General features: G+C 42.2%; 1 protein-coding gene across 2 annotated transcripts; it reads right to left on the bottom strand.

The window, feature by feature from the left end:
* Positions 1 to 1,439: 1,439 nt before the first annotated feature.
* MRGBP (MRG domain binding protein) lies at positions 1,440 to 7,361 on the bottom strand. 2 transcript variants are annotated; one of them, XM_075166679.1, is made up of 6 exons: positions 7,266 to 7,361; positions 7,124 to 7,214; positions 6,402 to 6,523; positions 5,769 to 5,850; positions 4,007 to 4,081; positions 1,440 to 2,935 (listed from the first exon to the last, which is right to left on the bottom strand). In XM_075166679.1, the coding sequence occupies exons 1-6, from the start codon at positions 7,344 to 7,346 to the stop codon at positions 2,745 to 2,747; spliced, it is 642 nt and encodes a 213-aa protein (XP_075022780.1). In that variant the 5' UTR covers positions 7,347 to 7,361; the 3' UTR covers positions 1,440 to 2,744. The 2 variants fall into 2 exon arrangements, with proteins under 2 accessions (XP_075022780.1, XP_075022779.1); XM_075166678.1 differs by having other exon boundaries at positions 7,124 to 7,361.
* Between the last annotated feature and the right edge of the window lie 5,224 nt (positions 7,362 to 12,585).

The raw sequence follows: 12,585 nt of genomic DNA, 5'->3' as shown, positions 1-12,585 counted from the left end.
CGCTCCCCCCTCACTCACGCTGCCGGCCGCCGAGGCCGCCCCCGCCGTTCGTCCGGGGATCCTTCCCGTCGGCGGGGCCACCTGAGGGGAAAAAAGGAGGAAACGTAGTTCTGCCCTTTCACATCCACCCCGGCGCTGGGCAGCAGTAAGGGGTCCTGGACGGGCCATGCACCCGCCCAGGCCACACAAACTGCTTGCTGCTGGAATCAAGAGGGGGGCAACGGGAGCTCCCCTCTTCCCTCCGGGGTCAGGCTGGTGTATGTCGCTTCCTCACGCGGCGAAAACATAGCTGCCACTTTCCTCTTACAGGAAAATGAATAAGGGAACAGTCTTCCCAAGAAGCCAGGACACGGTGAAAGGGAAGGGAGGAAAGGCGAGCTGCAGCACTAGGGTCGTTTAAAGCATTTACGTTTTCCAAACATCTAACTTTGCAGCCAATGAATTCCTAAAATAATCTGTGTCGCTGGATTGACCGTGAAATCCCAAGTGGACTTTCCCTGCTTCAAGGATGGTGTTGAGAGATTGCACCTGTACATGTTAATGTTGATGCATTTCTACTTTAAGCTATAAAAAACCGTTTCATTGGTATAGCAAAAAAATTTTTAATAGAATCCCTTGGATGAAAAGGATTTACCGACAAGGCCGTGAGACTTGAAAGTTATAAAATGTGCATTCTATGGCCAAGATCTATGTAGATCACAACAAAATAAACGCTTTAAGTTTTGTTGTTTCCTTAAGAATTAACAGAGGCATTCATCTTTCAGCACTTAGATGATAGATCTGTAAGTGACATATGATTACAACTTCTGCAACTTGATAGTACCAACAAATAAATTAATCTGAGCTTTTTTCTTATATGTCAAAATTAAAACCAGAAGCTTCCTCACATGAGGCTATAAAAGTTGTTTTTCTACCCACCCAGAAAACCTGAGACACCTGTAGCATCTCTCCCACAAATCAGAGCTCCGAGGAGCTCTCCAGCTGGTAGGTTATCTTTTGCAGGGCTTATCACTTGGAGCACAGCACTGAATTCATGGCGTTTCATACCTCTGGTTCGGAATTTGATTATGCCCCACTATTTCACACTCTGAAACAGTGAGCTTGCATCATGCTGTAAAAGCGGTTATCCCAGCAGAGTTCTGACCTTCTAGAGCTCACCAGTGCCTACAAGAGGGTGAACAGGTGAGCTTCCAAAAGACTGCAACAAAAACTTCACCTTCTCAACCCAGTGCTTTACAACTAGAACAGAGAAAATCCTCTAGTTTGGAAACTTAGAGCAACGTGTCTATTGATTTCAGCAGGCCAGGACGCCTTATCAAACACCTTATAGAAATAACAGGGTTGTAGTTCCTAAGATCCAGACAAAGTTAGTAAAAAAAACCACAAACCACCAGGAAGGCACTTTTGACCAACTTCACTGAAGACACAAGATACCTAAGCAACTTTCAAAATAAGTTGGGCCAAATTTTAATCAAGTTACGCAACAATTACCGTTTAGTAAAATAAAGACAAGTCAAATTTATTCTTGGTATAAAACAAATGAAGCAAATAAGGCAGACAAGAACTTGGCTACGTACCTAGAATAAAAGCAAAACCTAGCAGATTCCTAGTTCCTCACCTTGAAGGCAATACTGATAGATTAAGAAGGAATTCTTCTTTTATTAACTGATAGTTAATATGGCGAAACAAATTCAGCAACATTTCTGCCTACTTCATTCACCATTTAACATGTGTTTGTTGATTGTGGTCCATCTTTTCACAACACAAAAATAGTAACTTCTATCAAATCTTAATATTCTAGCATATAAAAGATAAGCATCACAATGTCAGTAAGATTCTTAAGTTGTAGAACAAAATTAACATTTTGGAATATCAATTCCATTAACATCTACTAAAACTGCTTTAAAAAATAAATACTGAAGTACAAAACCCACTGTTATATACTACTATAGTACAAACGGATGAAGCAACATCCCCAGGTTCACGCACAGCTCAGCTGATCCCTTACAAAACTATGTGACATCACTGGATATTTTATTTAGGATACTTATTATTATTCTAGGGGCATTATCATTTTCACTTCACTTACAGCATATAAACTTATAAAGATTGAAAAATGTTACGTTGCTAAGGGTGAAAGAAGTAAAGGTTCCTCCAGCAAACAGAGTGAAAGAATACTTCAACTCAGTAGTTAACTGTATTTAAAAGAATTTTAGTTTTGCTGAACCAACAAATTCAGACATTTGATACAAATGCTACGTTTGCAGTAAGTAAAATGGCCAAACAACACTACCCACACAGGGTCTGTAATATTCAAAGACAGCAACAAAGCAAAGGCAGAAAGAACGACCCAAAATTTATAGAAATAACCTATGCTTTTCATGAACTGAGGCTCTGTGTTTCACTGAGCACTTGTTTCATGAACTATGCTGACACAGAGTGTGTTGCGTGTTTGAAATGCAACCCACAAATTGTTACAGACGCATAAAACTCTTAACGCTGCCAGCTTTCTCCCCCAACGCCCTGAGAAGGCAGCCATTGCTCAGTTACTCAGTGCCGACTAGAAGACACATCAGGAAAGACAGACAAAGTCTTGCATGTATAAAGCCAACGTGCAGATTCTTCAAATACCTGGCTCAGATATCTTTTCTCAAAAAGTTTATGTAGCGACTATCCTGCTACTCATTTTTACTGCTCCCTCCTCACGTTCCAGAGTTTATTACTTCTCTCTTTCACAGCTTGCTTTATGTTCTGCGTCGTTTTGCAGCACTTGGACTGGAGGGATTACTGTTTGCGTTTAAGACCTTTTCAGTGACTCTGTTGCGCTTCCTCTTATCAGATCCTTCTTTGGACCCAGAATCTGATGAAGTTTTCTCTTTCTCTTTGCTGCTTGGCTTTTCAGTTGTTTTTCCTAAACTTCCAGAGGGTGCAAAAACTGAAATAGGATCAAAGTAATGATTCCAGATCAGAGTCATACACATAGGCAAACAAGAAGTGATATCAAATTTCTTTATATTACATAAAATTTTTCAAACCAATCAATTCTCAGCGTATTTAACCACCATTTAAGTATTACTTTCACTTTTAAAGGAAAAATCTTCTGTAAGAAAGGCACATCTTGCTTTTATTATTTGCTTTAAAAAGACAGGCATGTATTTTGACAGGCTAAAAATGAAATTCATTAAGTGAAATTAAACAGCACTTAAAATTAAAATACTTAATAGGAACACTTATAGAACATAGGACCAATCTACGAAATTTATAATCAGCAACGCTCATTACATTTGGTATTATAGATAGATTTTAAAACTGAACACCCAAAATGTGAAATTTAATATAATTTTAAAAGACATGTTTAGATCTTTTATTACACTCAATCTTAAAACACCACTTATTCTGTGATATAAATATTATGAAATTATATAGTTAACAATTAGCTTGGTCTGTTAAAGTAAATAGCAGGATCTCTACTGTTCACATTTGACTTTGTTCTACAGCAGTGTTAGGAAAATAAGCCTTAAATTTAAAAGAAGCAAGATAATGCAAATAAAATAAAAAACCCCACCCTGCCCGCCTTCCCATATAAGCATACAATCTTACAATCTTTTTTGATTTATAGGCCCTATTTTTCCCCGTGACTACGCAGATCCTAACACAGAGTATTTAGGTTCACTAAAACTGGACTCAATTTTCTTTCAGAGATCCTTAGATTACTTCAGACTCCCAGGGTTTTACCAAATACATATTAAAACCAAAAAACTCCAACGCTATACAACTTTGCACGTATGAATTGGGAGCAAAGGAGAAATCTATTGAAGTATCAGATATTGGCAATTGCTTACTCTGTGTATTCTTAAATTATTCTAGTTCTTGGCATGAGCATATGCCAAGTCTGAATACAAATCACAATGTACACCATATTTAGGATTTACATTTTAACATTAATTTCTCAGAGTTACAGTTGTTTTTTAATCTCGTATTACACAGTAGAGAGTTACAAATTTACCTTCTTCTGGACCTGCATGCGTTTCCATCTCTTCTTTTATTTCCTCTTTCACTTCTTCTTCTATCATCACTTTTCCTACAGAAAGGATTGTTAAGCAATGCTTAGATGGTTTTAAAGAACCGTATGTATTTTTTCTGGATTCATAGCCTCAGCATATGTGCATAATGTTAACAAATATTCAGTGCAACATTTAGCAGTAATTTAGAAAGGTTCCTCAGTACTGTGATAGAGAAACATAGCTAACAGTCCAGGTATACTATGAGCATAATGTAAAGCACTGAACAAGATGACGTCACATGGAAAAAAGTTCCACTGAGATTATTAACAGGAAGAAGTGAAATGCTAAATAAGCAAGACATATTGCAATGTCTTAGTTATATTATGATTTTATACTGAATTTTTAATGTAAAGTTTAGTGTACCTAGTAACGGAGAAGCATTCCACTGTAGTTTAAAAGAACTGCCCAAGAACTCCTTTGGCAGATGCGTGAACTTCCTTGTTCCTACCTTGGATAACAGTACCAAGTAACATACACACAGCTGAACTTTGAAAATCCAGCTCTCACTGCTTAACCTTAGACTTCTGTCAAACTGATGCATGTTTCTACTAGATTAGACAATACAGATAGGCTTATCATGAGTGAGCGAGCTTTGGAACAACCAGGTAGTTCAATCCCAAGAAGGTAAAAACACAAAAAGATGACTTCACAGTGCAATGAAACCACCGTGAATCTATACCAACGCCTTTAAACATTTAGTAATGTTTTTGTTTGCAATCAATCTTAAGGCAACTACAGAAAAAAAACCAACCATGAAAAATTTGTTATCAGACATTACAAACCAGTAATGATTTTAAAAATAAGACATATGAACCATATTAAAAATATTAATAGCCTAAAAATGAGATGGTTATACCAGCACAAGGCACAAGCGCATGGCCAAAAAGCAAGTTTCTCCAGCTATTGAAACTGCAGCTATTCAGTAAGTATATTCCTGGTGTACATTTTTAAACATTAGCTGAGTTGCTACTTAATGGCCTTATATCATCAAAATTTTATCGCAGAAATATTATTGTATACAAATTATATGCAGAAAATGTTATTTTCATCAGCTCCGTAGCTCCTACTGTTCAAAAAATGATCTTGCTACAAAATGAACCACATTAAAGTATGCAGATCGTCTATTTTAGCAAAAATTATGGTCTCATGTAGTATTACAGCAGTCTCAACAAAGTGCCAAAAACCCACAATAAACTACTAATCATCTTGCAAAGAATCACATTTTGCCTTTCTCTCTGCAAACTAATATCAGCGAAGCACAGGGATCTTTTGCTTATAACCAGAAGGAGAAGTTGAATCTAAATGGGACAAATAGAACCTGTTTGTGCTATATTAGCATCCCATCCACATTATATTTAGAACATGAGAAATACTGTGTGCAATCTGACCAAAGGTCTACCTCTCCCGCTAGCCTGTCTCCTACAGCGGTCAATCACAGAGGCTGATAGTGAGAATACGAGCAGCACAAACAGTGATCCTTTCCCCGACAGTTTCCTTCAGTCAGCTGATTAAAAAATTCATGAGATAAAGTTGTAACTGCTGTTAACAGTTCCTTGTCCCGATACACCTCACACACCAGCGTGAAAGAAAGGCCTTGGATTGGCACGTTAGTTTTTTTTTTTTGGGGGGGGGGGTTCTGTTAAACTACCCATTCTGAGATGAGATTAGAGCAACCAGGAATAAGAGACTGCTGTCACATCTTACCTTCTCTCACTTCTTGAATCATTTCGTCAGGAAGAGCAAAATTCTTCTCTATATTAGGGAACGGAAGAATCTCAGATTCGTGCTTTGAAAGAAAAGAAAGATCTCTGAATTACTTTAGTAAAAACTTTAATTTGGATTTAGAAGTGCAATCTCAAATTCTATTTTACATGCAATTAGTAGCTAAATAATTCTTAACATGACACTTCAAGACATTAAAGAATCAGGAGGCTCCTGATATCAAACTGATTACTAAAGTCAAGGTATTTGAGATCCTGACTCATGATCATTTGAGATCATTTCTGGAACCCAACCATGGCAAATTCTTACGTAAACACACTATAACCTCCTTGCTTGACACTTAAGTACCTATGTAAACGTTTGCTGGATTAGCATTTAGGCAACTTTAATAAACAAAGTCAGAACACAGTACGGACAAAACCAACAACAAACCACAGCAGGTTTTACTGTCTCCCACCTAATGTACTTTTACACAAGGAAAACCCCATGAACTCACTGGAACAACACGTAATTCTTAGTAACATGAAAGGTATGACAGGCCCAGTGATTCTGGCCTATCAAAACTCCTGAACTATAAGAAATAAGAATGTGGCTACATCAACCCTTTATACTCACAAGGGCTTGCATATCATACATGGTGCTCAGATGGTCCCAAATCACTTTGGAAGAAATCTGCCGTCCAATATTCTGACTGAATTTATCTCGGATACAAATCATGTGGAAATGGCGATTGACACCTGGGGGAAGAACTCAATGCAATGAACACTACTAACAGTTGTACTTATGCCACACAATTATAAAAACATCCTATCGTTACAAGGAAATCATTCAGTACGGGAGAGACACTCGGCAATCTGTGCAGCCCTGCCTGGCTGGTAATTTCACCCTACACTACAGGTGCGATTCTGGAGAGGGGCTGAGGGTGCCCCACTGGGTAATGCCGACACGGGGCCGCAGCCAGCGCTTTTAGAGAGGCTGCGTGAAAAACAACCGAAGGAGAGCATAAGGCAGCAAGCAGAGAGAGGCGAGGGCAGAGGGGAGCGAGGAGGGCTGGCCCCGCGCCCCGAGGAGCGGCGGCTGAGGAGGCTGGGAGGGCACGGCGCCTCCTTCCCCACGGGCCCCGCCACGCTCGGGGAAGCCCCGGGGCCCTCGGCCGGCTACCGCGGCGGGAGCGGGCCCAGGAGGCCGCTAGGGGCAGCACCGCAGCGCGGCCGGGCTCCTAGCCCCTCCGGAGGGGCGTCCCGCCCGGACCCTGCCGCTCCGGGCCCAGCGCCTCGTTCTCCTCCCCGGCCAGCGCCGCTACTCGAGGCCGCGGCTCGGCCGCGGCCTGCTCTCACCTACGGGCTTGTGGCCCAGCATGGCGTGGAAGAGGCAAACCTCCACTTCAGGGCTCCACACCACCACCGCCTCCTCCGCCGGCACGCCGGGCTCCGGGGCGGCGGCCGCTGCCGCCGCGGCGGCTGCAACGGCAGCAGCGACCGCCGCGGCGGCCCCCGGCCCGGCCGCGGGCAGCGGCGGCTTCTCCACAGCGCCCGCCGAACCGCCCTCCGCCTCCCCCATCGCCGCGCCGCCTGCCGCCCCCCCCGGCGCACCGCCGCCCGCAGCGGCTCCTGCCGGCCGGGAGGAGGGGGTGGCGGGCCGCCGGCCGCTGCTGGGGCGGGGCGGGGCGGGGCGGGGCGGGGCGGGCGGGAAAGGCCCCGTGCGGGCTCTTCGCTGGAGCAGGGGAGGTATCGTGGGGGGTTTACCTCAGGCTTGGGCCGCACCGCGCTCGTAGCGCCGGCGGCGTGAGGTGGGCACGGGGCCCGTCCCCTCAGGGGGCGGACGAGGCCGCAGGCTGCGTGCGAGGAGTTTCTCATCGACCCTTGTCAAGCTTTAGCGTTTCTTGGGCCGGTGATGGAGGCAGCGCGGCGCCGCCATCCCAAACGGCCTCCGAGGGTTGGGAGGGTGAAACGAGGAGGTCAGAGCCTGCGGCTTGGCCCCGCTGCCGGGGAAGCCTCGGCCGCCCCAGCGCTCGCCCTCCCGGCCCGTCCTCTGACTCAAGGAGCTGCCAAGGTGGAAGATTGCGCTGGGGAAAAGTCCCGAGCGCTGCAAAACCTCTCAAACCACTCATCCCCGTCACAACAGAATCGTTGATATCAACCTGGCATTGATGCTTAACAAGTAACTACGCCTGGCGTGCTTGAAAAATGCAGAACCCACCAGCTTCGCCCATCATTTAAGGTGAAAGAAAACATACTTGTCGGGGAGAAAGAGAATGTATCATTCCCTCGGTGACAGGGTTTTTTGCCTTGTTAGGTATTATTAGACACAGAGGCATGGAACGGGACTTCTGTTGCTTAGGTGATCAGGTGTTCCTGTTGCTCACTCCTCACTTGAAATCTTAATCCTTTTTGTGACATTAAAATTATTTCAATAGCAAATAACAATGACATCATATGCAAAGAACGACTGTTCTGAGTGAATAATAAAGCAGTGGGCGCAAAAACGCACAAGCAAAGAGACAACATTTTCATGCAAATTATCCAAATAATAAAAAGTAGGAAGGGAAAGATGCAATTTTCTGAAATGGAAAACCTTCTGTACCTTTGATACCCAAAAAATTAACTCTTATCATTCTTTGGGGCTTGATGTAATGCTTACACCCAAAACAGGTTAATCTAACGTTAAGTAAACATTTGAAATGAGCCAAACCCAAAACTGCACGTGTGAAGCCTTGGGAAGTTTGTTGATGCGGATCCTTGGATATGGATGGCTGGCTATAAATCCTCATTTCCAGCGGGGTTCAGGCTAGCCTCTCAAAAAGGAAAGGAGTCTCTCACTCCCTTCTGGTTTAGATGCTGTTGAAATTTTCCAGGAATAACGGTTTCTGTGAGAGCTCCATTCAGAGTGACAGAGATCTTGCTGGAATGACCTTTCTGCATCAAGACTACAGGAATCTCCAGAAATATTTCTTCTTCCTGCTGTCACATCTGTACCCGTGTCCTGGTTGCGCTGAACCTGCCTTTACACACCTCAGGCTTCACACTACTTTCCTCATTTTGAGCCAAAATTATCTATCAACAAGATTTTGCTGATCTTGAATACAAGTCTGCATGCTTTTCCAGTTAAATCCAGCCCTAAATCCAGTATGGCTCCCAGACCTGTTTAATCTTCCAGTGTTTATTTGATCTATGCTGCTACCTAGTCTTAATCTGCTACCGAAAGAGAGGGTTATGATTTCCTATGATGACTGCACAGCAGGAGTAAATGAGTTCCTGAACAACTAAATTCCTGTTTTCATACACATGTTTCTAGGAGTAGAAAAATGAAGGAAGAAAGAAAAGCAAATAAATTACAGAGTAGCAAAATTGTTCCCTCGTCGAATAGTTTTCAAAGTTTTGCAGGAATAATTATTTTAAATTATTTTTAAGTCTGTGTGAAACACAGCTTCATCACTCTCATCTGTCACATTATGCTTCTACTTAAAGACTATCATCAAGGGGGAATAACTGTGTCAACTCAGATAGCAATTTTTATGTCATTAAGTTCTGATGACTAAAAAAAGTAGCATGTGAAACAGAATGTGAAAAAACATATGGCTACCTCTGAAAGTACAATAGCATATGAATATAATTTAATTCAGTAGAATAATGTTAATTCAACAGGAAGAGTATATGCATAAACTGTCTGCTATTTTGTTTCAATCACAAATAATTACATCTCCCTGTGTCTAAATTTCCTTGTCTCTTTCAATGCCTCTAGGAAACATATGGGAGCCTATAATCATGCCACATACAGCCTCTACCTGGATTCGGACCAGAGTTAAATTTTTCTCTCCTTAAATTTTAGCTGTTTTCTTCCTCCTCATAGAACAGATTTTTCAGATTCTGAAAAATTTACCCTCTTCTTGTTCAAGTTTAAATCTTACTTTTGGTTTTAAGCAGATATCAGCAATGTAAGACATGCACAATTTAGTTCCTCTCTTTTTCTTCCCACTCTTTTGGCTGCTTTCAGCCTTAGAAACCTGGCTGCCTAGTATATCAACTAAGGGTGCTCAGCCCTTTGCTGGATCAGGTTGTGTCCCCTGGGAGAGATGATCTGATATTTCATAAGACGTTGCAACAACTGAGAAATATGCCCAGCATTTGGCATTCTCTCTAGAAGCGTTGGATTTCTGGAACAAGCAATATGGCTACAACCACTTCTGTCATTCTTTTAGAACACCATGTGTTAGTGCCCTTAACGAAGTAAAAACTTCATTCCCAATCCTGGATAATTTTTGGTATGCCACACGAATGTTTGTAAAAGAATATCATCTGCATACTTTCGCATTAAAACCAGTCACTTAACCTTTGCTTGGGGTTTTTAATACACCTTTGATACAGAATCTAAAAGAATTTTTCTTACATAGGTGAATGAAACCTCCTGAGACCCGTGGAGAGCATTACCAGCTTTATTCTATAGAAATTGAGAGAGAAGTACTGCAGTTTGCCCGAGGTCATGGACAGGGATCCCTGCTAAAGCTGATGGATGTGCTCAGGAGTCACTGCCGTCTGATGCTGTGTGTGTGTCGCTAGCCATAGCTGGGTTTAATTTTTGACAGACTGGGTAATTGGCTACTGTATTATGACATTTTCATTGCGTACCTAGTTTTTACATGCAGAAGAACATACATAGTCCTGCACCAAATTACTCTCAGGTAAATCCTCCTACAAGATAAGTAATCTCAGTGCCTCGATATATTTTAGGATTTCCAAATAGAATATCCTTTCTGACTGATGAGGACCTCCTGAAAAGAGGAGTTCTGATCTGATTTGTAAGTTTTACCTGTACTTTCAAAATCCATTCTTTCAGTGTGAAATCTGTAGGAAGTTTTGTTTAACAAGGCTGCATAGGGAATTGTCCAAAAGTTGGAGCTTGATCATTTTGCACATTGCTTAATAAATCAATGAAGATAGTTTGATATAGACATGTTTTTCTCCCCATTAAACCTGTCAAGGAGGAAGAACCAAAAAGATAAACCCATTTGTTGTTAGAGTCTTATCACACAGCCGTTTAGAGCAGCATTACCTCTTCCCACAGTTGGCAAGGAGACACCTCCCAGCTTTCTTCCCATTACCCAAGTTCTTAGCAAAAAGGTGTGTTTGATTATTTCGAACAAGAACATTGAACGGGGAGTTCGCTCTCAGATCTGGCCTGCATGCTTCTCACAGGGGCAAAAATATGGAATTTAATTCAAAATAAGGGCGGGGGGAGATGTGAAGCAGCAAAGGAGAGGGAAGCAGCTGTCAGACAGAAGATACCTTCTGTTTGCCGAGACATATGTTCTTGAACTGAACTTTTCCCTTGTGATCGGTTATGCTCATTCTCCCAGCAGAGAGAGGCTACATATTAGATGGGCATCAGATGGCAAGCCTTAGAAAAATAGATTGAAAACAGTGCAAATAATCATCTCTAAGCACGCACAGAGGTGTTCATTACTGCTGCTGTTACGCTTCAAAATATCCCAGTGCAGAGTAGGGATTGGGGAAGGAAAAGCCATCTTACTGATTTTTCAGTTTAATAAATCCATCATATCCCAGGCTTACAGAGAAGTATAAAGAAGAACCAGTGAATTTAGAATGAACCAGTTCAAGGTGAGCATGAGAATCAGTTCATGAATGCCTGGCTATCCCAAGCCAACATCGGAAGACCACAGCATGTTGTACTGAAGGTGATTTTTATTGATAGTGCCTAAAGTGCCTGCCAAACTAAACTCACGCTAGCCCAGCTGGTCAGCATAAATCTAGAAGGGATTCCCTTCCTTGATGGTTTCAGTGTTGTGGTCGGGATTGTTCAGATCATCATTTTCTTCTTTTAATTCATTTTTCAAAACAAAAATACTACTCTTTAAAATAAAAAAGCCAGCATAAACACAAAGGATTTGCAGAAGGAAAGCAGACAAGCACTAAACCCGACTAGCTGACATTAAAAACCACACTCAGCCTTCCACTGTGGTGGGGGGTGGCAGCAGATTTTCATAAAGTACGTGTGCTCCTTTAAGCACATGCAAACCTTGACAGAACTATGCAAGTCAGGGGTTTGGGAGATTATGTTAGGGCCTTTTTTTTGCATTTCAACTTCGACTATCTGAGAGTATTCACAGGTGCCCTTCAGCATCATCCGATAGGCTACAACATCTGGGTGATGTTTAAGATTGCTTCCGGGTATGGACCCTATGCATTAGCAAACAATACTGTGTTAGGAACAAACGGCAGCAGCAGCCAGCCAGGCAATGCTGTTGCTACAGAAAGCTGTGGGAACAACGGGTTAGTTTGAAATTTGGCTTGCAATGATGATAAGTCAGTAGGCCCATCAAGGAGTAAGCCAAGTAACTTGTCAAAGAACACCTGAACTTGTCTTATGTGTAGAAATATGTCTCTAGATTCAGGATATCTCTGAAACAAGAAAGTCCACAAAGCGCGAGTAACAGGATCTTTTTTCTCATTAGTCATGGAACAGGCCTGTCCTGTCTCCTGTTTTGTTTTACAAACACTTCTGTTTTGATTCCAAAATTTCAAGCCTGCGTTTGGTTTACAGACCCAAACCAGCGCTGTATAAATCTGGGTTTATCCTCGTGCAAAGAATATAATTACTTACAGTAGGGAATGCTTGATAAAACAACATATCTGATGATGGAGCTTTATCTGTTGAGCCAAATTCCTTGCTGGGGATGGAGTGAAGTCCATCACGTGGAGAAGAAATTGGATTCTCAGAATCATCAGTATATTTGCAGTGGTTCTATTGGTAGGATTTGCTCTTAACATGGGTCAGGGTTTGC

This window comes from Calonectris borealis, chromosome 17, assembly GCF_964195595.1.
Source record: "Calonectris borealis chromosome 17, bCalBor7.hap1.2, whole genome shotgun sequence".
NCBI classification, from domain to species: Eukaryota; Metazoa; Chordata; class Aves; order Procellariiformes; family Procellariidae; genus Calonectris; species Calonectris borealis.
The sequence above is the reverse complement of the archived record's forward strand: the minus strand, read 5'-3'. Positions and strand labels throughout refer to the sequence as shown.

What these genes read in the sequence shown, in the direction of transcription:
- MRGBP (XM_075166678.1), bottom strand. Translation starts at nt 7,346, where the DNA reads ATGGGGGAGGCGGAGGGCGGTTCGGCGGGCGCTGTGGAGAAGCCGCCG. An exon ending in TGTATGATATGCAAGCCCTT is followed by an intron (nt 5,851 to 6,401) that starts GTGAGTATAAAG and finishes TTTCTTTCAAAG; the next exon opens with CACGAATCTGAGATTCTTCC. An exon ending in GATTCAAGAAGTGAGAGAAG is followed by an intron (nt 4,082 to 5,768) that starts GTAAGATGTGAC and finishes TCCTTTCTGTAG; the next exon opens with GAAAAGTGATGATAGAAGAA.